At 39.5% G+C, this 27639-nt stretch overlaps 1 protein-coding gene and 1 long non-coding RNA gene across 4 annotated transcripts; one reads left to right on the top strand and one right to left on the bottom strand.

Moving 5' to 3' along the window:
- The first annotated feature begins 7930 nt into the window (after window positions 1–7930).
- On the top strand, window positions 7931–23986 carry TLR3 (toll like receptor 3). 3 transcript variants are annotated; one of them, XM_037526351.2, is made up of 6 exons: window positions 7931–7945; window positions 13469–13778; window positions 16172–16624; window positions 18311–18502; window positions 20210–22062; window positions 22299–23986. In XM_037526351.2, the coding sequence occupies exons 3-6, from the start codon at window positions 16181–16183 to the stop codon at window positions 22525–22527; spliced, it is 2718 nt and encodes a 905-aa protein (XP_037382248.1). In that variant the 5' UTR covers window positions 7931–7945; window positions 13469–13778; window positions 16172–16180; the 3' UTR covers window positions 22528–23986. The 3 variants fall into 3 exon arrangements, with proteins under 3 accessions (XP_037382248.1, XP_037382249.1, XP_037382247.1); XM_037526352.2 differs by lacking the exon at window positions 7931–7945 and having other exon boundaries at window positions 13462–13565; XM_037526350.2 differs by lacking the exon at window positions 7931–7945 and having other exon boundaries at window positions 13462–13778.
- On the bottom strand, window positions 17034–27639 carry LOC119257933 (uncharacterized). Its single transcript, XR_005128140.2, has 4 exons — window positions 27615–27639; window positions 27043–27138; window positions 19502–19677; window positions 17034–17122 (listed from the first exon to the last, which is right to left on the bottom strand). It is a non-coding gene; the product is annotated as an uncharacterized LOC119257933 (long non-coding RNA).

Here is a 27639-nt window from a genome sequence, read left to right as displayed (position 1 = left end):
GGCCTATACCCCAGGTCTTGTATAAAAATAAATAAATGTTAAAAAAAAAAAGATAAGGAAAGTAAATAGAATGGGAGGGCAAAGGATGGATGGGGATGAGAGCAGGTGGATGAGGTCAAGGTCATCCACTTATTAATTCACTCACTGACTGAGCAAGTGTTTATCTGTAATAATCTTTGTGGAAACTTTTATGAGATGAAATATTGAGAACAGAAACGAAGAAGAAAAAAAAAAAGGATAAACTGGTTCTGCCCAAGAATTATATATTCTTTAAATTGGGAAATTAACTATAGTAGAATCTGATTTAATTCCTTTATTGCACACAGAAGGGAACTGGGGGAAAATGCTGTTTCAGGCAAGGATGGAGATAAGAGAAATGGAGTAGTAGAAAGAGGGAGGGAGTGACAAGGAAGAGTCGATGCCATGGATAGAAGCCATGTCTGTAATACAAGCAGAGTTTCACGCCATGAGAGGGCAAGGAAGATCTCGGCCATGGCCAAAAGTCGAACATATCAGCCTTCCAGAACCTGGAGGACCAGCATCCAACATCTGGATGTAACACCCACGTGGACGTCGTGCCACAGGCAGACAGATCTGCCCTGCGCATCCTTCACCTATACCAGAACAACTAGCTGGCAAACCCTCCCTCATTTTTAAGTTAAGAATGCTTTATTATTTTTCTCATATAATTTTATCGATTTGTCATTTGTTCACAAAACTATATAAATTTGGATGCTCAACTTTACACCTTAAGTTGTGCAGGTGTTACTCTTCCTCCACTAAAGCTCCAGGTGAACACACTACCTATCACCAGACCCCCTCTCCACACACCACCCACCTCCCGACCATTGTTTTCACAGAGTCTAAGAGTTGGTTTTATTGTTTGTTTTCTTTGTTATTTGTATTCCACAAATGAATGAAGCCATCTGGCAATCTCCTCTGCTTTCTGACTTATTTCAATTAGCACCTTCGCCTCAAGTTCCATCTAGATTGTCCCCAAAGGCACCATTTCATCATGTTTAAGAGCTGGGTAGTATTCCACTGAGCATGTATTTCTTTATCCAAGCATCTGCGATGGCATTTAGGTTGATTCCACAACTCAGCTATTGTGAATAACTGCTATGCAAGAGATCCCAAGGCCAAGGATGCTGCAGGTCCAAACAAAGAAAGCAAGAAGACAAAGGAGAGGAAAAGGAAAATGAAGAAAAAACTCAAATGTTTAATTATTCTAATCTCTGAGTAGCCTACTCAGTCACCAAATTTCAAAATGAAATTGAACTATACTGTATTTCAAATTTTTAGACCAAATGGAAAAAAAAAAAAAATTCAGTCTCTTTGCTCCCTCTAGTGGTTGAATTTGAAATTACATGCTCCTTGACATCCTCACAGCTCAGGTTGTGTTGCATAATTAGAAATTAAGAAAAGTCACTTTGTTTCAAAACGAGAAGCACTCCATGCAGAGAAAGCATTCCAAACACCAAGTTGATCACAATGGTCTCCAAGTGTTATAGGACAGGGAGAGGGGCAGCCCAATGTTACACAAGGATTCCCTAAATATAAATGTTGGGCTGCCTTCTTTTAAAGAAGTGTTTTAAATCATGACCAATCTCAAGTCTAAAGCTGAACTTCCTCTTTACATTTACGACCCTTAATTTTTTCTTATCACTTTCTCTAGAATAGTTTGAAAGCTTGATCTAGATATGACCATCTGATGTTCTGAGAAGTACAACATGGCTGAACTGATCACTTAAAACTTGGAACACATGCAAATTATGAGGCGAAGATAGAGAAATGGAGCATCCTAGAGCTCTTCCAAATGCACCTGAGTGGCTCCTTGTTGCGTTGAGCAACACCACACTGATACAGACACGGGAGTCGTGGAGCAGGCTGCACAAGGCAGGATGCTGCTGAGAGCAAGATCCTGGCCATTTTTATTGATAGAATAATCATAGAGCATCAGCTACATGCGTTAGGAGGACAAGGAGAAAAGGATGGATGAAACTCAGGAATGTTATCTAGGGCTTGGGGGACACGAGTCTGCTGACCATGTATCAGCTTGATGACCAAGTGTTGTCATCAAAACTAGACCCCAGACCCCCGGCCATGGTCCTAATCTTATCAACAGGGCATATTTCCACTGATCCGCTTCTGGGGTCCCTTGTCATACAATGGTCCTCTCCCCTTCCCCTCTGCCCCCTGGGCGTTCCTGGTCATACCTCATGATGTATGAGTTGGGAGTAAGTTTATGCATCTGTCCTCAGCCCCCAGGGCATTGGCGGTCATACCTTCCCAGAGTGATCATGCTTTCTGCTCTTGGTTGATATGAAAGGCACCTTGTAAGGTTTGGCTCTTATGACTGTGACTGGACAGTTCTGACTTTTGTACAGGAATGCAGAACTGCAGGTAACCATAATGGTTACATTATGGTGACAACAGGCCGCTTAAGTCTAGCAGCCGCTTCAGTCTAGCAGACCCACAGCTCCTGGTATCAAGGCCCAACATGCTGTTTTTGTTTTGTTTTTTGTTCTTTTTTAAAGAGTTTTTTTTTTTTAAGATGTATTTATTTTTATTTATACAAGCACTGGGTACTGTCAGAAGCGTGGGAGGGTGAGAGAATTCACCAGAGCCAGAGCGGGGAGCAGAGCAGGCAGAAGGACCGAAGTACACTGCTGAGGGGAGCAGCGGGCGGCAGGAGAGGTCTGCGCGCCATGTGGGACCCTCTCCCGGTGGCCGGGGAGCAGCCGGGGATCGAACCGGTGTTGCAGAGGCCGCGGGCAGCTTCACAACCCAGCGCTCAACCGCTGCACCAGGGGGAGGCCCCAAGACCCAACACTCTGAACACTGGTGGCATGAGAAGCAGATATCTTATAAATGACTGTCTTTTCTGCAGACATTATTTGTTCCCAGTTACAATCCTCTGTGTGTGCTTAATTGGCACTTTTTTTTGTAGTTGGGGCTGCCTTTCATCTGAGTATTGTTCAGATAAAGACTCAAGGGAAACTTTCAATCTTACAAAACAACTGGTGCTGTCAGCAGGGTGACAGGACCGTGACCTCTGCTCTTGTCTCACTCACTGGGTTTCAAACTACTTTGAAAGCAGCTCAGGACAGTCGCCACTGATTTATTTCTGCACCTTAGCCTTGCCCCTTGCCGCTGTGTCAGCTAGCTAGAGGTGACCACGTTTCTCCTTGCCTAAATTTCCTTAATGTGGGACCATTCAAAATGAACAGTGCTAATTGGCTAAGCTGGACTACTAGATTCCAGCCTGCAGGAGGTGGGAGGCACCGTAGGGCAACAGGAGTGATTGACTGCTGGGGCTACACCATCCAGGGTCAGGCAGTCTCCAGCCTTGTGGGTCACAGAGTGCATATACAGAGGCCTGCTCCAGGGCATTAGCATTGCAACAGGGTGGACCCAAGAAAAGAGGAAGTTCCAGGTTCCCTAATCTTATCCCACCCTGCCCCACCCAAGGAAGGGTGGAGTTGAGTAGGGGGGGAGAAGAAGCTGGAGAAGACACTGGAAAAGGAAGAAAGCAGGATGGAGAGCCAGAAGGAGACCTGGAAGAGGCACATAAAGCAGAGACTTAAACTGTACTTGTTTCTTGGTCCTGCACTGGTTAAAACAGATGTGGGTGACAGACCAGTGGGGAGGTTAATAATGGCAGCTTTTTTATCTTAATTTTGATTTTGCTCTTTCCCTCCCAGACTTGTCTGTTTCTGACCCTTTTTTATAGGTCCCTGCTAGAAGGTGCTTTAGACTCAGGGCAGGCTTTCAGCCTTGCTTTGGGCCAACCCTGTTTGGCTTTACATTTACCCATGAGGGGATAGGTAACTTCGGGGTCTTGATTTGGAAAATATGTTCTTTATCTTTTCTATATTGCACACTAATTCTATTTAAGTTCCTTTCCATTAAAGTTCTTATATGTTTTGTCTTGATGTGGTGGATGGCAGGCATCCTATTTAGAGCAGGCAGATTTAGGGGTTCTGGGGTGGCCCTCTCCTTGTCCCGTAACAGCACTTCTGATCAACGTTTCCTCATTACTTGGGATAAAATTCTTCTTTGTCTCTCTGAACCTTTCTAGGAAATTTAAATTGGTTTTCCAAGGCCACTCCCAGTGCAAACTACCAACAGGGAGCTAGAAAATTTCACTCAATAAATGAAAACCATATTCAGGGAGAAAAAAAGGAATTAGTATCAAAAACCATGACAATAAAACCAGACAACCCCTGTTTAGTAATAATACTTCCCAGAGGAAAATCAACTTCAGGCAATAAGAGCCATTCTGTTGGCTGTCTAGTCTTGTTACGGACTGTTGGAATTGGGGTTTTCATTAGCGTATGCTCAGATGAAACCCTCCAAGCGAGCCACTGTATCCACCAAACATGGGACATGCTGAGGTCCAAATGCCATCCAGTTTGGCTAAACCAGCTTGACAGTCCAAAGACCTTGCTGACTCACCTGTCATCAACCAAACCACAACTGAGACAAGGGACTATCGTGATGGGCTAAAACTATAGTCTTGGCCACACGTATTTAGTTGGCTGACAAACTGTAGCTGACTGACAACCTGATGCCCTGTTAACATCACACACCCAAGTCAGGCCCTGTGATTTAACTCCTATTTGCAGTAAAGCCCTTCTTATTATTCACCTGGACAAAATTTATATTGTTGGGAGCTTTTAGATTTAGCTGCATTTTGGAGTTTTGTAGCAATTATAGGGATACCATTAATGATGTCTTTGCTTTTGCTAACTATTGGACCCAAACCCCCTCCTGAATTAAAAGATATTTATAAGCTCCCAGTGCAAACATTGCCTTCAAATTCAATGAGGGTCTCAGACTTGTTATGATACCATATGGCCACAGAAGCATGACCTACATCAAACCAAGTGGGTATTTGCTTGGAAAGAACATTCCAGACAACATCACCCTGGCCCAAAAGCTGCTAAAGATAACATTACATCCTTCATTTGATATATCTTCACCCCAGAAACTCAGACCAAACTCCCAGCTACACCAGGGCTGCCTCTTCTAAGACACTGATAACTTACACATAGTCCATGTACTACTACTTTTCCTTTGATATTAGGGAATCTGTTCCACCCCTGAGCATACTGTCAGCTTAGCCATGAATCTGGTGTACAGTTGCCCTCTGCCCAAACCCCTACATTCTTCATGCCTAACGGGAATATTTACAGAGGTCACTACTACCTGTTTTATTCTTAAAATTAATGAAAAGTATTAGTCCACAACTTGAGAGCCCTTGGGGAGAGCTCCTTCATTTTCAATACCTTCTCTTCTCCCTGCCTCCAGCTTTCCACTATGACTTCCCACTCCACACTTTCTTTTTTTTTTAAGATTTATTTTTATTTATACAAGAGCTGGGGTACAGGCCAGAGTTGCGGGAGGGTGAGAGGATTCACCAGGGACAGAGCGTGAAGCAGAACAGGCAGACGGACCAAAGGCACTGCTGAGGGGAGCAGCGGGGGAGACAGGAGAGGTCTCCCTGGCCGGCCGGGAATCAAACCAGTGCTGTGGAGGCTGCGGACAGCTTCACAGCGCAGCACTCAACCCACTGTGCCACTGGGGAGGCCCCCACTCCACACTTTTTTTTTTAATTTATTTTTTTATTTTTATATTCCCCATGCAATTGCAACCCCCTGATTTTAACCCCTATCCCTCCTCACCCCCCACCCAAAGTGTGTCTCTGGTTCATTGTTGTTTGTTGATTTTGATTTTTTTCTTTCTTATAGTTATTCTTTTTCCTGGTCCCTTATTTAGGTTTTCTAGATTCCTGTAATGAGTGAGACTATCCGGTATTTTTCTTTTTCTTTCTGGCTTATTTTGCTGACCATGATCCCTTCCAGCTCCATCCATGTTGCTGCAAATTGCATGTGTTTATCTTTTTTGAATGCTGAGTAATATTCCATGGTGTATATGTACCACATCTTCTTGATCCAGTCATCTATTTTTGGGCATTTGGGTTGTTTCCAAAGCTTAGCTATTGTAAATTGTGCTGCTGTAAACATAGGGGTGCAGGTGCTCTTTGGAATTGATGTTTCTGTGTCCTTTGGGTAAATACCTAGGAGTGGAATTGCTGGATCATATGGAAGCTCTGTGTTTAGTAGGTCCAGAAATCTCCACACAGCTCTCCATAGTGGTTGGACCAGTTTGCACTCCCACCAACAGTGCAGGAGAGTTCCTTTCTCTCCACATCCTCGCAAACATTTGTTGTTGCTAGTTTTTTTAATATGTGCCATTCTCACTGGTGTGAGATGGTATCTCATGGTAGTTTTTTTAAATAAATTTTATTTTTATATTCCCCATACAATTGCAACCCCTTTATTTTGACCCCAATCTCTCCCCTCCCCACGTCCCACCCCCCATAGAGTGTCTCTGGTTCATAGTTGTTTGTTGATTTTGATTTTCATTTTCTTATAGTTATTCATTTTCCTGGTCCCTTATTTAAGTTTTCTAGATTCCTGCTATGAGTGAGACCATCCGGTATTTTTCTTTTTCTTTCTGGCTTATTTCGCTGAGCATTCTCATTGTAGTTTTAATTTGCATTTCCCTGATTACAAGTGATGTTGAACATTTTTTCATATGTCTGGTGGCCATTTGTATTTCCTCTTTGGAGAAGTTTCTTTTTAGCTCTTCTGCCCATTTTTTGACTGGATTATTTTGTTGAGTCTCATCAGCTCCTTGTAGATTTTTGTGATCAGTCCTTTATCATTAGTGTTGGGTACAAAAATGTTCTCCCAGTTGGTGGGGTTTCTCTTTGTTTTTGTTATTGTCTCTTTTGCTGTGCAGAAGCTCTTTAATTTGATGTAGTCCCAGCTGTTGATATTTGCCTTCACTATCACTGCTTTGGGTGATGTATCTATAAAGATGTCTTTGAGGTGCATGTCATGTAGTGTTTCGCCTATATTTCCTTCTATATATTTTATGGTTTCAGGTCTTATGTCTAGTTCTTTACTCCATTTTGAGTTGGTTTTTGTGCATGGTGTGAGGTAGTAGTCAAGCTTCATTCTTTTGCATGTAGCGACCCAGTTTTCCCAGCACCATTTATTGAACAAACTTTCTTTACTCCAGTGCATATTCTTTGCTCCTTTGTCAAAGATTAGTTGACCATAGATCTGTCCACTCCACACTTTTACCATGACCAGCAAAACCTCTCTTCCCCTTGATTGCAAAGAAATACCACTAACATTTATATGAACCTTACTGAGTGATTAACTTATATGATCCAATGATATAACTGCTAGGCCTGCCACTATGACCCAAAAAATATACCAAATAATTAGTGTCACCAAAAATATATCCATACTTTTAACATACTTTATAACTCCCCCAAAAGACTGTAAAAACCCCAGAAATTTCAGATCTCTCTTCTTGGTCAATATCATTTAAAGAGGAACTTGGTTAAAGGTAGACCTATAAAGACTCCTTATACTTTTACATGTTTTCCTCTTTTCTACTCTCAAGATGAATAGTTTTTTATGTTGTTTAAGACAACACATGTCCCACCTATCACTGGAAGCCCCTTTACTGGCCAGGACACTCAAACACCCTCACAATAAAGCTCAAAACTGATGTCAAGACATTCATGGGTCAATTTTAATGTAATTTAAAAAAAATTCTGACCTCGTTTTGAGGGCCTGGTCAGAGTTCAATCAGCTCTGTTTTGGAGTTGCTGATTAAGTCTGCAACTTTCTCACTTCCTTATTGGGTTCTCATATTCCAGATCACTACATACCCACACCGCTTTCCCCAGGACATGTACCAGATCATTAGGGAAAGCCCCTAAGTACCAGAGTACCCCCAAGTTATTCAATTCAGTTTTGCCATGAATCGATTCTTCCCTGCAGCAAACTTACTGTCAGTTCTGTTTCTAGGGGCAAACCCTTGTGTGCCTCTGCCTGGCAGCCTTCTCTCATCTGGAACTGTAAGTAACAAAGAATTCTGCCTTTTTATCTTACTGAGGGCCATTGTGTTGCATCCTGCCATAAATAATCTTTAAATCTTTTCAAACAGCTGAGTGCTTTATCATGAAAATGTATTTAATTTATTCAAATGTTTTTTCTGCATCTATTACAATGACCCTGTGGGTTTCTCCTTCAATCTATACATGCAGTGTCTTATATTGATTGATTTTTTGGTATGTTGAACTTTCTTTCCTACAAGAATAAATCTTGTACGATCATAGTTTATAATCCGTTTAATATGTTACTGAATTCATTAGTAGTAGTATGTTGAAGATTTTTGCATCAGTATTCATAAGAGATATTGCACTGTGGTTTTCTTTCTTCAAGGTGTTTTCATGTGACTTTGCTATCAGGGTAATATTGCCTTCATCGAATGAGTTCAGAATGTTGTCTCCTCTTTTTTTTTTTAAACATTCATTTATTTATTTATACAAGTACCGGGGTACAGGTCAGATTTGCAGGAGGGTGAGAGGATTCACCAGAGACAGAGCAGGGAACAGAACAGGCAGACTGACTGAAATACACTGCTGAGGGGAGCAGCGGGCGAGGCAGGAGAGGTCTGCCACGCCATGTGGGACCCTCGCCGGCGGCTGGGATCGAACCCGAGCTGCAGAGGCTGCGGACAGCTTCACAGCGCTGAGCTCAACCACCTGCGCCACCAAGGGAGGCCCTGTTTTCTCCTCTTTAATACTTTTAGAACATAACATTGCTCCTTACATCAGACATAACTTCATCCAGACATGCACACCACCATCCTCACTATGTCATGGGTTCTACAATGAAATATTGAATACACACACACACACATGCAGTGCATTTTTTTATCCATTACAATATTTCTCTTTCCATTCCCTATCCACTCATCCATCAGTGGACAGGTAGGGAATTCCCATGCTTTGGCTATGTAACCAATGCTGCAATGACCATGAGAGTGTATATTTTTTCTAGTGAGTGTTTTTGTCTGTTTCCTCAACTGGACATATGGTAGTTTTATTTATAATTTTTGCGGAACCTCCATAATGTTTTCCTTGGTGGCTGCACCAATTTACATTCCAACCAACAACAGGGGTGTTACCCTTTCTCCATATCCAGGTCAACACTGTTTCTTGCGTATTCCTACTCACTCTGAGTTAGGAGGTGATATCTCATTATGGTATTGGGGTGCATTTTCCTTATGGTGAGCACCTACTTGATTTTAAGGTGACTTTTTCTTCATTGAGCATTCACTAAGTTACTTTTGACTTAGTAACCATTGACTATTTTCCAGAACAACAATAAGGCTACTTCAGCCACATGTTTTTTGATGGTTTGCCATGGGAGAAGGAGGTTTTGAAGCTTCCTACTTTGCCATTTATTGACTTCAGGAATTGTGTAGTTAAAGCAATCACTTAAAAAAAAAATCAAAACAAAAAATCTCAGCTAAAAAATGCAATAAATTAGATGAAAGCTAATTTCCACCATATTCAAAAAGTTTTTACAAATCAATAATGAAAATATGAAAACCAAATAGAAAAAAACATTCTTGCACAGGAGTGGCTCAGCTTTCTGCAAGTTGTTTTATATATAATCCTGTGATTATACAAGCAACACAAGTAGATAATTTAGAGAAAAATTACCGTTACCATTTCTTTTGATGGTGTTAAAGTATACATTCAACTCTTAGACTAGTTGCTACATAAAGTAAAGGATAATCAGAATAACATTTTCTACAGGTTGTAAACTATCTCTTGGCACTTTCTGAATGTAGTTATTTTAATCTCCAAATCTTTATCACAGTAAGCCTTGTGCCGCCCAGCTCCTTTACACTTTTACTTCTCACTTTTTAAGGACCAGTTCTCATATTCTTATTATAAATCCTGTCATGATACAGATTAAGCTTCCTCTTAGGTGAATGGCAAGGAGGGTGTTCAGAAGCAATTGTCTACATAGTCTAACTCTGGGCCTTCATTTAATTTTTCCTGTTGGTCCAAAACTGGCATTACAGAGCCTCCCGGGGGTGCAGGAGTTAAAGACAGTGCTATCAAGCTCTTGGCAGCCACTACACCATGAGTTCCATCCCCAGTGAGGGAGCTACCCACATGGCACAGCAGACTCTCCTGTCTCAACCACTGCTTCTCTCAGCAGTGTATTTCAGTGGTTCCACCTGTTCTGCTCCCCACTCTGTCTGGTGAATCCACTCACCTCCCGCACCTCTGGCCTATACCCCAGTTCTTGTATGCATAAATAAATAAATCTTAAAAAAAAAAAACTGGCATTATAAAATGAAGATCAATCTTCATGAAAATTAATTCTCACAAACTGACAAGTTCAGTCTGATTACAATGAGTTGTTAGCTGCTTTTGACACATGGGCCTTCCTTCTGTTAAGCGTGATTGTTCAAGCGTGTTATCAGACATCTTTAACGTCATTTCTTGGATGCCCAGTAAACATGAGTTTATTCAGATTTAGCAAAAAGGTTTAAAATGTTGGCTGACTGCAAAGTTTGGTCTAGAATTTTTTTTTTAATAAACACCAAAATCCCAAAATAAAGGCCCAGAGAATGAAGAACTTTTTGCCCTATCAAGAGATTGTCAGTGAAGTGTGGGACCCGTTTCACACTCAACCACTCATTTCACAGATAGAAAAGAGCCAGAAAGATAAAATCACTTTCAACAACTTTGAAAAATTACCAAAAAATAAGAAAGAAAGAGGGCCTCCCCTGGTGGCGCAGTGGTTGAGCACTGGGCTGCAAGGCTACCTGCAGCCTCTGCAGCGCCTGTTCATTCCCCACCACTGGTGAGGGTCCCACAAAAAAAATTTAAAAAAGGGCCTCCCCAGTGGCGCAGCGGTTGAGCGCTGGGTTGCGAAGCTGCCCGCGGCCTCTGCAGCGCTGGTTCGATCCCCGGCTGCTCCGGCCACCAGAGGAGGGTCCCACATGGCGCGCAGACCTCTCCTGCCGCCTGCTGCTCCCCTCAGCAGTGTACCTCGGTCCTTCTGCCTGCTCTGTTCCCCGCTCTGGCTCTGGTGAATTCTCTCACCCTCCCGCGCTTCTGACTGTACCCAGTGCTGAAAGAAAGAAAGGAGAAGAAAGGAAGAAAGGAAGAAGGAAGAAAGGAAGAAAGGAAGGAAGAAAGAAGGAAGAAAGGAAGAAGAGGAGAAAGGAAGAAGGAAGAAAGGAAGAAAGGAAGAAGAAAGGAAGAAAGGAAGAAAGGAAGAAAGGAGAAAGGAAGAAAGGAAGAAAGGAAGAAAGAAGAAAGGAAGAAAGAAAGGAAGAAAGGAGAAAGGAAGAAAGGAAGAAAGGAAGAAGAAAGAAAGAAAGAAGAAAGAAAGAAAGAAAGAAAGAAGAAAGAAAGAAAGAAAGAAAGAAAGAAATGTTACACTGGAGCACTGTGTTGGTTTCTCTTCAGAAAGGAATTTCTATCTCAACCCTGCTCAGCAGAAGTAAGTGAGAGTAGCAGGAAGGAGGTAGTGTTATTTCCTCTCTCAAGATTTTGCTGAGTTCCTTGTCTGGTTGGGCTTAATTTAAACCACTTGAAAGTCAATGAGTAGAAATAGAAATGATGCCATTAAGAGGAACTGTAGCTTTACTTTAGAGATGGAGTTTAAAGAGAAAAAGACATGCCTGTAGAATTTCAGACATTACAGAGGACATGTCCTTGCTCAGTGTTGTCTGTGCAGGAACACCAAGAAGCAGAGTTGAAAATGACTGGGGGCTCCCTGGTGGTGCAGGGATTAAAGTCTCAGCGCTATCAAGCTATCACCAGCCACTGCAGCATGAGTTCCATCCCCGGCCAGAGAGCTGACCCACATGGCCTATCAGACCTCTCCTGCCTCACCTGCTGCTCCCCTCAGCAGTGTGTTTCAGTAGATCCACCTGTTCTGCTCCCCACTCTGTTTCTGGTGAATCCCCTACCGCTGGCCCACACCTCTGTTCTTGTATGCATAAAAAAAAAAAAATAAATCTTTTTTTAAAAAGGCTATCTGTGCTTCATGTTCTGAGGCAAGTGTAACTTTTTATTTGAGTCTACAATATATTCATCACATTGCAAACCACAGTCAGTTTTAATGATAAAAAGGTATAGTTTTAACATTCTGCTAGGACAAGGGAAATGGCTAGTCCTGTCTCTTTGTTTATGTTAACAAAGGTTTATTTCAGAAATGCATGGGAACCATTCTAAATTAAACCTTTCTTTCAAATACCCAGTAGTTGGCTGATAATTGTATAGTCACTGCTGGCACAAGTCTAGACATACAGTTCTCGTCTAACACTAGTAATGTCTCACTGTTTGTATATCCCAGAGGATAGATGTGGGAGACAATTGTTCACAGAACATTTGTTCACTTCTATGAGTATAATACAACTGAAAATTAGGAAGGTGTAGCCAGGAACCCAGGACCCACAAGGCCTGGGCCCAGAAGAGGGCAGTTTGCTTCTGAAGTGAACTTATGCCTTGCTCTCAATTCCATAATCAGATCAAGGTAGTGACTAATTGCAACTGGTTCAGGCTGTTTTATTAAGCCAATAAGGAAGCATGTGGCCATTTGTGGTCTGCCCTTAGGCAAATCACTCATCCTGTAGGTTTTATTTTCCTCATTTCTCAAACAAGGAAGCTGGATTAGGGCATCAGCATTTCCTTCTATTTATTATATTTTACCATTTAACAATAGCTATAATATTACATTAATTATTTTTAAAAAAAAATGTTCTTTTCTTGACAATCACATTTCTTTTTTCTACCTGGAGTCAGGAAAGTTAATTGAGACCTAACTAGTGAATCTGGACTTTCTCTGGATGTTTCCATGTGTTCCCTGGGACTGTGGCGATCAGAGCAGGGTGTCAAGACTAACCCCTGGCTTTGCATGGCCAACCTTTACTCTGCTGTCAATTTGTTCCCTTCTTTGATCTGGAGGTTAGTTTGTGCATTGCTTATCTTACAGGGTTACTAAGAAGATAAAGCAAGAAAAATGAAAGTTCTTATCTTTGATTAAGCTTTTTTTTTTTTTTCCTGTTGCAAGAAGTGTCCCACTTCTTGACTTCATGACACTTCATGACTCCGATGTCTTCAGTAAAATCAGAGCTGTACATACTGCTAGGCATGTTTGAACTCCAGTATCCTAACCACACCTACAACAAGTAGTAGAGTCCCACTCTTGCAACTTTTCTGTTGCTAAATCTGTAATCACCCCTTTCAATGAAAACCAATAAAATGACATTGACAACCTAAATAAGGTGACAGTGGTGAAGAGGGGAGGACACAGAAGTAAGGGTGAAAAAAGGGTTATATTGGATGGTGGCGCATTTTTTGTTTTGCTTTGTTTTTTAGAAGATAAAGAAAAGAAAGAAAATGAGAAAGATTTCTCATTTAAAAAAAAACCTGAAGGAAAAAAAAAGACATTTTTAAAAAGCACTTTAAAACACTTCCTGCTGAAACTGCTTTTTTCCTTTGTCTTCCTGGGAATGCACCAATTACAAAAGCCCTTTTTTTTTTTTCTTCAAACTTCAGTTTCACTTTCAGGATTGCAGCCAATTTATCCCCACTTCCCTGACAAAAACGTTTGGATTTGGACGAATGAAAAAGAGACCAGTAAGCCATTGTCGGAGTAAGTGAAGATACATGTTTTAAATCCTTTTTGGAATAGAATCTCCCATGTTGAATGAAGCTAGAGTGCACACTGATTTTTAGCATTCGTTGGCCTTTCCTTCATTTGGAGTTTGAAATCCAGTCAGAATCAAAAACCGTGGAAGAAAAACTCAGGTTTGGGAGAAATGTAGCCTAAGTCGGTATGAGCAGCAGCAATAATTTTGAATAACAGGTAAAACATTTTATGCAGTAATTAGTGTTTTGTTTTTGTTTTGTTTTGTTTTGTTTTTCTTGTGTAGAGTGATATGCCTGGGAAAACACTTTAGGACAGCTAGCTATGGGAATAATTTTGCAACACAGTTTTTAAAAAGTCATATCTTCACCTTAAAGACACAAAGTTACATGAGCTTAAAAGAGGCTTATTTCTTTTTCTGAGTTTTGCTGACCAGAAAAGGGAAGAGGGTTGGCATTTTATGATTTTATAATAAGGTACTTGAAAATGAGAAGATACTTAGAGGGTTTCTGTTAGCACATAATTAGCTTTCTCAGGGCTAATAAGGGAAAATGGAGCTAAATAAGACATGGACAGATGTCCAGATGTATGGAAAATGATGGGCAATAGTAGGTTACTCAGCTAAGAACAGTGCCTGCCTTGGGTAGCACTAGTTTCAGAAAGTTGCCTCCCAACTTTACAACACAATTACATTTTGGGGTGTGTCTGTATATAGGTGTATCTGTATAAGTTTAGGGGGAAAATGAAATGTATAAATCAAATTATACATCCCAATTGTAAATAGTGGTTCAGTTGATCCTGTGTTCTCATTGTAATGCAGTGTTGCTTCTACCTTGAAGAAAGGTTATCCTACATACCCTAAAAAGGCTCTCCAAAATCACAAGGCTCTGCGAATTTATTTTTTATTTGTTTTCTTTTCTTCTAGGTCTGTTGCTTTGGTACTGTTAGGTCTCATTAATTGACTTTTTTTTTTTTTATAACTACTATTCCTCTCTCCACTTGTCACTTATCCTTCCTCTTCCCCCAGCCTCATAGCCCTTAAGTGTGTACTGATGTCTACTAGTTCTTGAAAATATTTTATCAAAAATGTCTGCTATGTAAATATCCAGTTTTTTTTTTTAATGTTCTGACTGCTTTACTACATGTAATTAATTCTCTTAGGCTCCTTCCATTTTGCTGAATGACTGCTTTTCATCTTTCCTTATGGCTGAACAGTATTCCATGTATGGATAGACCACAGCTTCTTGAGCCAGTTGTCTGTCAGTGGGGATTTAGGCTGCTTCCATGTCCTAGCTATAGTAAATAATGCTGGTATGAACATTGTAGGGCACACACATACATGCACACACACACATATTTGCATTACTTTCATGTTGTTGGGGTAGATGCCCAAGAGTTGGATTGCTGGGTTGTACAGTATTTCCATTTTTTAGCTTTTTTAAGGTAAATCCATATTGCTTTTCATAGTGGTTGCACCAACTTACACTTCTACCAACAGTGTAATAGGTTCCTCTTTCTCAGCATCCTCTATAGGCCTTGTTAGTGAACTTTTTAATATGTTCCATATTCAAGGGTTTGAGATGGTATCTCATTGTGGTTTTAACCTAAATCTCTTCTGTTGGAATCAATGACAAACTTTCTTTCATACACCTATTGGCCTTTTGGATATCCATTTTTGGTGAATTATCTGTTCACATATGCTGCCCATTTATTAATTACATTATTTGTTTTTTATTGTTGAATTGCATGAGCTTTTTATATACCTTAGATATTTATCCCTTATGAGTTATATATGATGTGAACATTTTCTCCCATTTAATAGGGTTCTATTTAATCATTTTGTATTTTTATCCCACTGTGCAAAAGCTTTTTAACTTGAAGTAATCTCAGTTGTTTATATTTGTTTTCATTTGTCTCTCCTTAGGGGTCAAGTCTCCATAAACATCCTTATTTTTGATGTGATGGACATATCACCAATAATTTCATCTATGTATTTTATTGTTGTATATCTAATACCTAAATCTTAAACCTATTTGAGTCTATTTTTGTATATAGAGTTAGAGACTGATCCATCATTCTTTTGTGTGTGACTTCCCAGTTTTCCCAGCACCATTTATTAAAGAAATTTTTCTTAATACCAAAATACAAACTGTGAAATAAACCAATATTATCTCAATAAAATAAATAAAGGGCCTCCCTGGTGGCGAGCAGTTGAGCGCTGGGTTGCCAAGCTGCCCGCAGCCTCTGCAGTGCCAGTTCAATCCCTGGCCTCTGGCGAAGGTCCCACATGGTGCGCAGACCTCTCCTGCCACACCCACTGCTCCCCTCAGCAGTGTACTTCGTCAGTCTGCCTATTCTGCTCCCTGCTCTGGCTCTGGTGAATTCTCTCGCCTTTCTGCGCCTCTGACTGTACCCAGTGCTTGTATAAATAAATAAATAAGTAAATCTTTTCTAAAAAATTTAAAAAAAATAATGCATACTTATGTATCATAAAAGTCAAGAATAAAATGATCATCTACAGTCACATCTTGGCTCTATACAAGAAATATACCAATGCATAGGAAATCATGTGTTCTTAACATTGTCCATTACTTTTTATGTTTTTTTTATAGGGCAGAATCATGAGACTGAGTTTGCCTTATCACATCTATTCCTTTTGGGGACTGTTGCCCTTTTGGCTACTCTATGTATCCTCTACCAACAAATGTGTTATAAGAGATGAGGTAGCTGACTGTAGTCATCTGAAGTTGACTCAAGTACCTGATGACCTCCCAGCAAATATAACAGTATTGAATCTTACCCATAATCAACTCAGAAGATTACCACCTGCCAATTTTACAAGATACAGGCAACTCACCATATTAGATGGAGGATTTAACTCTATCTCAAAACTAGACCCAGAACTGTGCCAACAACTCCACTTGTTGAAAGTTTTGAGCCTCCAGCACAATGAGCTATCTCATCTTTCTGATAAAACGTTTATTTTCTGCTTGAATTTACTTGAACTCCATCTAATGTCCAACCCAATCCAGAAAATTCAAAATAATCCCTTCGTAAACCTGAAGGTAAGATGGAAAGGTTTGTTTTCATATAAGAAATGAAAAATGTTATCTAATGTTGTTTTCAAGTCACTTAACCATCTTTTAGACTTCATATCTAAATATCAAAGTCATGACTAAGAAATCTGATCTACTCGCACACAAATATTGCCATTATGATTGAAATTGTTTTCAAAAGAGTAAACATAGTCTTAAATTACTTTATTATTGATTTTACAGATCTCTGCCTCACTTGCTGCCTCCTTTGGAAATAGAACTTAGACACAAAATATGGAGGTCATGATCACAGCAGAATAAGAATATTTCATGGGCAACATAGCAGATGAACTCTCAGTGCTTTTGATTTAGAACTTGTAATGAAAGTTAACAGACTAATGCATGATAAAGCAAAGTGTTCAATTAAAACTTACCTACTGACTTAAGAAGTCTCCTCTTAATGTCTTAACGTTGCTTCTCCAGTGGTTACTATCTTATTCTTTTCGGTACTTTGATTGAATTTTAAATCTGTAAAAAATGCATATTATTAGTGCCATTCTTAACCCCCACGTCATTTACAAATCTCTTTTTATTTTATGAATTTATAAAAAACTGAGTATTCCTTGACTTTAGATGCCAGGAATAATGTAAAAATTTAAATATGCTTAGATTTGAACATCTTGTTTGTGCTTTCTTAGATTATGATGTGGATGGAATATTTTTGGACCTTAAAACCTGGTGACAGTAATGACTGGCAAATGTTATTTTGCCCTAAGAGAAATCAGATCTTCCTTACCTTTTACCTGAGTTGGAAGTTTACATGTTCAAAAGCAGCATAGAGTGATAAATACCCCAAGACACTTACAAAACAAACAAAAAAATTCTCTATACTAGTCATGATACAAAATTTTACTCTTTCTAAATACAGAAGTCTTTTTCTGATTTCATGGACAGCAAACTTCTACCCATGCTTTTAAGGGAAACATTTCTTCTTCTTTTTTCTGTTGTTTAGTTTCAGAGTTGATGTATGACACTGCATGTTTGATTGGCCTTGCATTATAAATAAATGCCTTTAAAAAAACATTAATTTGACTAATGTAGAGCTCTAGTTGATTTTATTAAACAATTCATGAATTTCCTCCAGCAAGGAGAATGGCCTTGCAAGGGATTGCACAAGTATGGGGTGGTTTACTGAAGAAAAGAGGTTGGATGAGCTTATTAGCAAAAGAAAGAAAGAATATTTGAGACAAAATAACCTTCCCTTAGCAAGGAGATGTGTTGTGTAGTTAACCTCACCAGCTTTGACCTGGAAACTCCAGATTGTTTGGTTTAGAAGTCTACTCTCAGGAGAGGTTGAAACTGTAATTAGGTCAGGTATTAGTCTTGGTGGGGGTCTGACAAGAAGGACTCCATATTGGGCCTGTTGATTCCTTTTACTTATCATCAATAAACAAATATTTACATGAACGTTCCTTATATCACAAATAAACAAGCTAATTCATTTTATTTTGGTAAAGGAAATAGTTTCTTTCTTCAAGAAACTAAATCTTTGCAATATTGGTATTTTTAATCACAATGAAGATTATTACTGTTAGCTTTTTGTTGAATAGAAGTGGTGTTTTATGTGGAGATATTCCTAAAATTCATGGGCATTTAGAATAATTGTTTTTGATGACGGGACTCTAACTTATGTGTTGGTTTTTTTTTTCTCCTCAGAATTTAATCAAGTTAGATCTATCTCGTACTGGTTTATCATCTACTAAATTAGGAACTCAGCTCCAACTGGAAAATCTCCAAGTGCTTCTATTATCAAATAATAAAATTCACACACTAAGAGGTGAAGAATTTGATTTCCTTGGCAACTCCTCCATAAAAATATTAGACTTGTCATCAAATCCAATTAATGAGGTAAGAAGTAAGGTAAAGTGATTTGGTGTTCAGCATTTAAGTGTGGGCGGTCCCTGTATCACATCAATAAGAATTCAGAGACTTTTGCCATGTCATTCAGGAATTTTTCACACTTACTGCTTCCTGCAATCTCTGCTTTCACCACAAACCTCTTTGCTGCAAACCTTTCCCTTGCAAAACTAGTTGTGTGTAAGGCAATTTTGCCATAAGAGGGAAAAGAATTAACTGGCTGGCAGTTTGGATTCATTTCTCCTTTGAAGATTAAAAAAATAATTCCTTGCAAGCAGATATGTCTGTATTTTCTAGTATAGTAGTTTGCAATGTGGCAGTACACTCTGGTTTTTCACTTGCTGTTAAGTTTAATCACCAAAAAATACAAAATAAATGAATGACAGACTTGCAAGAGGGCTTATATGCAGCCCCACAGTTTCTTGTGCAGTATAGACATGAATCTACACACATTTTAAAATCCAGAGGCCATTGTTAGCATTTGGGTATGTTAATTTCAAGTTTTTGTCCAAGTAATAAGAAGAAAAAGTTATGGCAGCTGAAAGTAAATAGAATACTTAACTGTGTGCCAGGTACTATGGCAATTTCTTTTTTAATTTTTTGTATATTGTCCTGTAACCAACTTATTCTTATCATCACTTTACCCAAAAGTAAGTTCATTTAAACAGAAAATAAGGAGAAACTCCAAGATCTCACAGCAGATGACATAGCCAGCTTTCTGGCAATGTTAGACCAGGGCCTGCATGTTTATGAGCTGTGCTCTATTGTCTTGTGAAGCATGACAGTGTATCTTGCCATTTGAAATTAATAGCAAAAATAAAACAAAGTATACATAAAAATCAAAAAAAAAAAGTAACATCTCAGAACATCCTCCAAGTCACTAAGTATTATTCAAAAACTTATTTTAAAGGGGACTGCAAAAAATCTTATCACGTAAATTTATCATAATTTAATAATTTCTTATTTTGTATTTTAACTCACTTTACTCACAATATTGCACGTTTTCTTCCACCTTTCTGTCATATTTTTCATTAGCCCTAACATTTCACAAGGGACACTGTAGAAATCAGAGCCTCTTTGCTCTTCTGGCTACTGTCCTCTCTGGATTCCTTCTGCCCTTCCTTCTGTCTCTTGTTCTAAAGCTGAATCCCAGGGCAGTGCAGCTTCTGGTGAGCAAATGGGGACAGAGTAAAGGGAATGAGAAACTTTGTAATAAAATCAAGTCCGGAGCAAACAGTGACGAATGGCAGAGGATGGCTGGAATTCAGAGCTGCAGAAGAGAAAGTATTTATCACTGTTTTATAATAAAATCTGCTCATTCATTCCATGATGTTCACGGAGAACAGAACTCATCAAGACAGAAAGTGGATCTCTCCCAACGGTGACTTTACAAATAGCTTCTCAGTTATAATTAAGATCAATGTGATGAAGTAAAAGTAGCAGAAGACTTAGTCTGAGCTGGAAGGTCAGGGAAGGTGTCTGAAAGAAGGGACATCTAAATCAAAACAGAAGTTAGCCAGGTAAGGGCAGGTGAGGGGCTGGAGGAGAAGGTAGTTATCAGCAGCACAGAGAAGTTACTGTGCATGGGAGGAAAGCAGAGAAAAATCCAAATATGGTGGTGAAAGGGGGGGGGGGTCACCGAGGTTTTACAATTTTACTATGTTTTGGTTATTAACCTCTTTTTCCTCCCACCTTTAGTTCTCTCCAGGGTGTTTTCATGCAATTGGAAAATTATTTGGCCTCTCACTGAACAATGTCCAATTGGGCCCCACTCTCACTGCGAAACTCTGTTTGGAATTATCAAACACAAGCATACAGCATCTGTTTCTGAGCAATGTCCAGCTGAACAGAATAAGCAATGTGACTTTCTTTGGGCTAAAGCAGACAAATCTCACCAGGCTCGATCTTTCCCGCAACGGTTTAAATGTAATTGATAACAGTTCCTTTGCTTGGCTACCCCATCTAGAATATTTCTCCCTGGAGTATAATAATATAGGTCATTTATCTTCTTACTCCTTTTATGGGCTTTCCAATGTGAGATACCTGAATTTGAGACGATCTTTTACTAAACAAAGTAATGCCCTTGCTGCACTTCCCAAGATTGATGATTTTGCCTTTCAGTGGCTAAAAGGTTTGGAGTATCTTGACATGGACGATAACAACTTCCCAAACATAGGACGCAATATGTTCACAGGATTGATAAAGCTGAAATACTTACATTTATCCAACTCTTTTGCAAGTTTGCAGACTTTAACAAATGAAACATTCTTATCACTTACTCATTCTCCTTTACTATTACTCAACCTAACCAAAAACAGAATCTCCAAAATACAGAGTGGTGCTTTTTTTTGGTTGGGCCACTTAGAGTTACTTGACCTCGGCCTGAATGAAATTGGACAGGAACTCACAGGCCAGGAATGGAAAGGTCTAGAAAACATTGTTGAAATCTACCTTTCCTACAACAAATACCTACAACTGAGCAGCAAATCATTTGCGTTGGTTCCAAGCCTTCAACGACTGATGCTCCGAAGGGTAGATATTAAAAATCTGGTTAGCTCTCCTTCACCTTTTTACCTACTTCGTAACTTGACCATTCTGGATTTAAGCAACAACAACATGGCAAACATAGACGATGAACTATTGGAAGGTCTTGAGAAACTAGAAATTCTGGATTTGCAGCATAACAATTTAGCACGGCTCTGGAAACATGCAAACCCTGGTGGTCCCGTTCAGTTTTTAAAGGGCCTTTCTCACCTCCACATCCTCAACTTAGAGTCCAATGGTTTTGATGAGATCCCAACAGAGGTCTTCAAGGACTTAGTTGAATTAAAGACCCTCAATTTAGGACTGAATAATATAAACATACTTCCACCCTCCGTCTTTGATAATCAAAGGTCTCTAAAGTCATTGAACCTTCAGAAGAATCTCATAACATCAGTTGAGAAGAATGTTTTTGAGTCAGCATTCAAGAACCTGAGTAATTTAGATATGAGCTTTAATCCATTTGATTGTACATGTGAAAGTATTGCCTGGTTTGTTAATTGGATGAATGGTACCCACACCAATATCTCCGAGCTATCAAGTCAGTATCTCTGCAATACTCCACCTCAATATCATGGTTTCCCAGTGATGCATTTTGATACATCACCCTGCAAGGACAGTGCTCCCTTTGAACTCCTTTTCATGATATGTACCAGCACCCTGATGATTTTTATCATTATAGTTCTGCTTGTCCATTTTGAAGGCTGGAGGATATCTTTTTATTGGAATGTCTCAGTGCATCGAATTCTTGGTTTCCAAGAAATAGACAAACAACCAGAGCAGTTCAAATATGCAGCATATATAATTCACGCCCGTAAAGACAGGGATTGGGTCTGGGAAAACTTCTCCCCAATGGAAGAAAGAGATCAAACTCTCAGATTTTGTCTGGAAGAAAGGGACTTTGAGGCAGGCGTACTTGAACTTCAAGCAATTGTTAATAGCATCAAAAGGAGCAAAAAAATTATTTTTGTCATAACACAACATCTGTTAAAAGATCCACTATGCAAAAGGTAGGTAAATATTGTGAGATTTTAAGTGTGTATCAGTTTTCAGTTGAGCTTTTAATAATCACTAATATTACACCTCAAATAATTTTAAAAATAAAATTAAGAAAAGACATAACCACATAACCAGAATTTTGGTAAAGATCAAATTCTAAGGGGAATTTTAGATTTTAGAGCTTTTGGCTGTCAAAACCTGTATATTAATATCCACTTAATTTGACACCTTTTTTTTTTTTACTTAGATTCAAGGTGCACCATGCAGTTCAGCAGGCTATTGAACAAAATCTGGATTCTATTATATTGATCTTTCTTGAGGAGATTCCAGATTACAAACTGAACCATGCTCTATGTTTGAGAAGAGGAATGTTTAAATCTCACTGCATCTTGAACTGGCCAGTTCAGAAAGAACGGATAAATGCCTTTCATCACAAATTACAAGTAGCTCTTGGATCCAGAAATTCAGCACCTTAAATTTATATAAAGACTACATGAACAAAGGTGTAACTTTGTCAATTTTAAAAAGTTCAATGGTAAATTTAAGTTTTATTTGAAAATGATGGTAAATCTGTCTATTCATATTTATATGTGAGAGTTTGATGTCACAAATATCAATCTTCTATGGTTATAGATCTCATTTTGGCCTTTACCAATTGAGTTGCCTTGACCCAAAATAAACATGTAAGAATTATCTTTTGCTAATGAATATACAGTTAATTACTGAGTCTTATGAACATTTAAGAAAGTTTAAAAATATTTCTCATAAAAATATTATAGTTAGGTAGGGGTTTGTGATAATTATATTTGGTTTATTTTTTTGGATGCATTCATAACAGAATGAGAAGATAATTATTTTCATGGGTACAGTGCTATTTCAAGTATGGAAGAGTAAAATACATGCTTTAATTTTGCAGTGTGATAATAATATTTTTTAATTATATGGCTTTGTACTTTGTATTTTAATTGTGTGTGTGGGGGGGGATTGAAGGGCAAGGCTGGAGCCAAAGGCTATTACAAGTGGTGCCACCTGGCTGGGGCACAAGTAAGGATAAATAGCCCCAGGTGGAATATGCCTGGCAAGAAATAATCAGTAGGGGTGGGGAATCTGATAGGGAATATAAAGGACTGCAGAAGCAGCCCCCAGGGTCAGCCATTCCAGCCCCACCAGGCAAATCTTCCAGACTGCCATTGGCCTCTGAAGGACACGGAGAGGCCTACACTGCTGAAGATTGCTGTTGACCTCCAAAGGACGTGATAAAGCTTCTAGCAGCTGACCATGGAGAAGAAAAGTTGAGAAGTTTTGTGGGTAGCGAGGCAGCTAAAACTGTTCCCAGTTTTGCTGCTGTTACAGCCTGAAGGGGAAGGCAAGGGCCGGGAGCGGCGTGCCTCACTCACTGAGCTGTGTGAATGTGGCCCATTTGTCCAGTCATTCTGCAGTTTCTACAGTCGTTCTGCTGTTTCTACTGTTGTTTGATACTGTGCTATTGCCTCAGGCTTATCTTGGTGGCTCAGGTGAATGTTTACTGATGTCCTCAAGAGTTGGATCCCTGCCTATTGCCTCTGGCGACACGAGCTCCAAGCAATCAGGGACAGGAAGATGCCATCTTGGACACCATTTTGTTTAGGAGTTCTGAACACTGGACGCTATTAGGGGTGAAATAATTGGCCACTTGTGGCCTTATGGACTCTTAGTTTCCCTGTTTGTTAAATAAATCCCATTATTGTTGTTTCTTGAATGTGAATGGTCTTACAATTGCGCGTGCAGGTAAACTGTTTGGGCACAGTTTTAGTGCCCTTCTTTGCCCAGTAGCAGTTGTACCAATTCCAGCGTTGATTTTATTAAATGTTAAATACTATTTTAATATACATACTTAAGGGCAGGAAACACTTGCAGCTAATTTTGATCAATTAATAAAATAAATACTTTAATACTTTCCTGATATTAATAACTAATGTTTTGTATAAATTGGTCCTAATTTAGAAATTCTTGCTTTACAATAAAAAGTGTAATTTTTGGAAAATGACATGATCTTAAACCTTTACAGTTCTTGTATTCAAATATAAGAAGGGGGCCTCCCTGGTGGTGCAAGGGGTTAAGCACCGCACTATGAAGCAATCCGCAGCCTCTGCAGCACGAGTTCGATCCCTGGCCAGCCAGGGAGCAACCCACATGGCACAGCAGCCCTCTGCCTGCTGCTCCCCTCAATGGTGTATTTCATTCAGTCCTCCTGTTCTGTTACAGTGTATTTCATTCAATCCGCCTGTTTTCTGTTCTGTTCTCTACTTTGTCTCTGGTAAATCCTCTCATGCCCGCCTACCCTCCCCCTCACCCCCCTGCACCTCTGGCCTATACCCCAGCTCTTGTATGCATAAATAAATAAATCTTAAAAAAAAATTCTCAAATATAAGAAGGTATTGAAATTATAATGCTGAGAATTTCTGTGCTTGAAGCTTTAATTTTCTGCTGAACTTAGGAAACATTTGTGATGTCAGATTTTAGAATCTTTATATAGTATTCTCAGGCTTAAGTTCACACAATCCTGGAAAAATTAATGTCCTTTCTACTGCTGGTTCTGGAAGAGAGCCTCCAGTGTCCCAACAATGTGAATGTGCGGTGAGGCCGCTTTTGCTTTCATATTATACATCATTCTTACACATGAGACATTTGGTTTACAGAGTTTTCATCAAAATTTGTTTTCTAATTGTAATATAATCCCATTTTATTTTGGTATCATAAAATAAAATCACAACTACTTTTACTAGATGTACTTTGTATCCTATCTACCAATATTTATTAAAATATTTCTAAACCAATTATGAATTAATCAATATATCATTAATTTGCGAAAAGCAGAGCACACAGTGATTTTGCTTTCATTTTCTATTTGCATATGACTTAGTTGATGCAATGAAGACAATTTAAATTGAGTTCAAGTCTAATTTTTTAAAGCTGTTAAATATTTACATAAGATATGCAAGAGATGATCTGTTTAACTGAATTTAAGTAAAATGAATAAAGGGTGTAAGCGCTCATTTGTGTTTGACCTACACAGAAAGCAACATCCTGAGCTCCTGAAGCCAGTCCTTTATAATTGTTCTCAGGAGGGATCCTGCTCCCTTGGGCTGTAGACAAAGGGACTGCAGAGAAGGATGTTTGTCTGACCTATTTAATTTCCACAAGTGAATTGACTTGCTTGAATGTTCTCAAGGTGCCATCATGGAATTTGTTCACTCCAATTCTTTCCTGTTTTTCACTTTCAAATCAAATCCCAGCTGAATTAACAACATTGAGTTTTAAATAAATTTTAAATAAATCTTGGTATTTAGATTTTACTTAAAAATGAGTGATATTTTTAGAATCCTTTTAGATTATAATACAAAGTAGAGGCAACTAATTTAATAACAAAGAGGTATTTTTTTAATTCCATTTATTTAATAATGTTTACTTATTCAAATGACTACATTATGACTACATTAGACTACTTGCAAAAGGAATTCAATAGCGACAGTGAACATTTGAAGATGGAAAGATGCTACAAATCGAGAGTTGACAAAATATATCTTGTAAGCTACAGAGAGTTCTTTGTGGGATGATGAAATGTTCTGAGATTGACTTGTGACAAGGATTGCACAAGTATGCAAGTGGAGGGGAACAAAGATATGCCACCCCCAAATATGTCTTTTTGGCTAGAGGTTATTTCTTGGAAGGAGCTCTCAAGACCAGGTGAAGGTTGTTTTTGTTGTATTGTCTCTGTAAGGTCTCTCCTGGAAAGACCCAATCTCCTAGGTTTTTGTTTTTTTTTTTCCCAGGGGAGAAGGCAGAATGTAATCTGTATACCTTTATTTACTGTACCTTCCTTGATAAACTTCCTAATGAATCTTAGGAGTATGTCTGCAGTTGAACAAGTTGGGGTTATTATTTATTTCAATGAGGGATGACATACACCACATAGGACATGGGGTATCTCAGGTTAGAAGGTGCTTGAAAGAAACTGTTAGTTAGATTTGGGTTTTCCTAAGGCTGATTTGGGGGAGAGTCTAAGGAAGAGGAGGTTGTTTTAAGATACAGAAAAAGGACGCTTTCTGATTCAGTTTCTCAATAAATCTTATCTATAGGGAGAGGAGACTAGAACAAGAATAAAGATGTAATTGCTAAGAAATAGTGGTCACTTACCTAAGAGAGGAATGTTTATATTTTGGTATTTCCTCTCCGTATTGGTCCCTTGGCTTATACTGTTGGAAACTCAGGTGCCCAGGATCACTCAAGCTCCCAATTCATATCAACAAGAGACTGTCCTTTCCTAATCTCAAATTTCAAAACCTCAGGGAAGGCCTCTGGTTGACCTCACTGGGGCAGATATCCATTCTGGTGGTCATGGGGTGAGGTCCTGTGATTGGAAGCATCCACTCTCACCATGTGGATTCCACACTGCTTCCCAAAGAGGAGAGCTGATCAAGCCAAGCAGCTCTTAACTATCATATGAAATACGTGCCACTGGTATATAGATCAAGCTGAACTCAAGTAGGTACAAATAGAAACCTGTGTTAAGTCTCCTTCCCCGCAGAAAATGAAGATGCATAAAGATGTCCCAGCGGAAAGCCAGGTTTTAGGAAGAGTGAGATAGGATGAGTTAGTCAGGTCTTTACTCTGTTGCAAACACTCAATCTTTTCAGCAGTGTGAATGCCTGGAGAGCATCTAGAGGGTGTAATTCTAAGATCCACTGTTGCAGGTACAAGAATCTGCCCTAACCATGGCAGGAGACTTGACCATGTGACTTTGGAGGGGCTCTCAGGTCAGAGTCTTTGATCCACTCCACTAGTTAGACAACCTTCAGTGCAAAGGGGTTTCAAGAGTTATTCAGCTCAGGTTGTTTTGCTGTGAAGCAATCGTGACTGTGATAAACACTGGGTCAAGGGAGCGTATACTTCCTCAGAGAAACCTTGTTACCTAAGCAGTGGTAAGAAACAGAGGGTCCCTCAAGACTTACCTGATAACAGTTCCAACTTCCCGGCCTGGCAGCTGTGTGGCTCTGCAGCTTTCCTGTCTGTGGCATCCTCAGGCCTCAGAGGGGGTGAATTCCTAGCTGGGAAGAGAGTGAAGCAAACAACTCCCACCTTCTCCAGAGCCACACCCATAGTCAGTAAGGAGCACCTGGTAAATTCTCTACAAACAGCAGAGTCTGTGAAGGGGAGAGGCATTGGTAAAAAGGAAACCAGGCCCAAAATGTGTCCTCCTCCGCCACCCCCACAAGATGTAACGCCTATTCTGATTGCACTTTTTAAACATATCAATCTGGAGTTTCCCAGTCAGCATTTTCGAGGTCATCTGCATGGTAACACCCCTTCCCTGCTCCTGAGGGAAGGTTGCAGAGTTCACAGGCCCCCTAGTTGCTAGGCAGCTGTGGGGACAGCGCAGGAGGAGATCTCTGTATTATATAGCCCTTCTCCTATGAGGTCTGGTTCACTCCTGTGGGGTCAGTCAACAGGCCAGGCTGACAGGGGCCCTGTTCATTAGGAGATAGACAAATGGGTCTAAAACTTTAGCAAGCTGAACACTCACCTGGATAGCTTGCTAAAAATGCAAC

Source organism: Talpa occidentalis, unplaced genomic scaffold, assembly GCF_014898055.3.
Source record: "Talpa occidentalis isolate TD23 unplaced genomic scaffold, MPIMG_talOcc4v2.1 talOcc4.4, whole genome shotgun sequence".
Taxonomy (NCBI): domain Eukaryota; kingdom Metazoa; phylum Chordata; class Mammalia; order Eulipotyphla; family Talpidae; genus Talpa; species Talpa occidentalis.
Note: the sequence above shows the minus strand (reverse complement) of the source record. Positions and strands in the feature narration are given on the sequence as shown.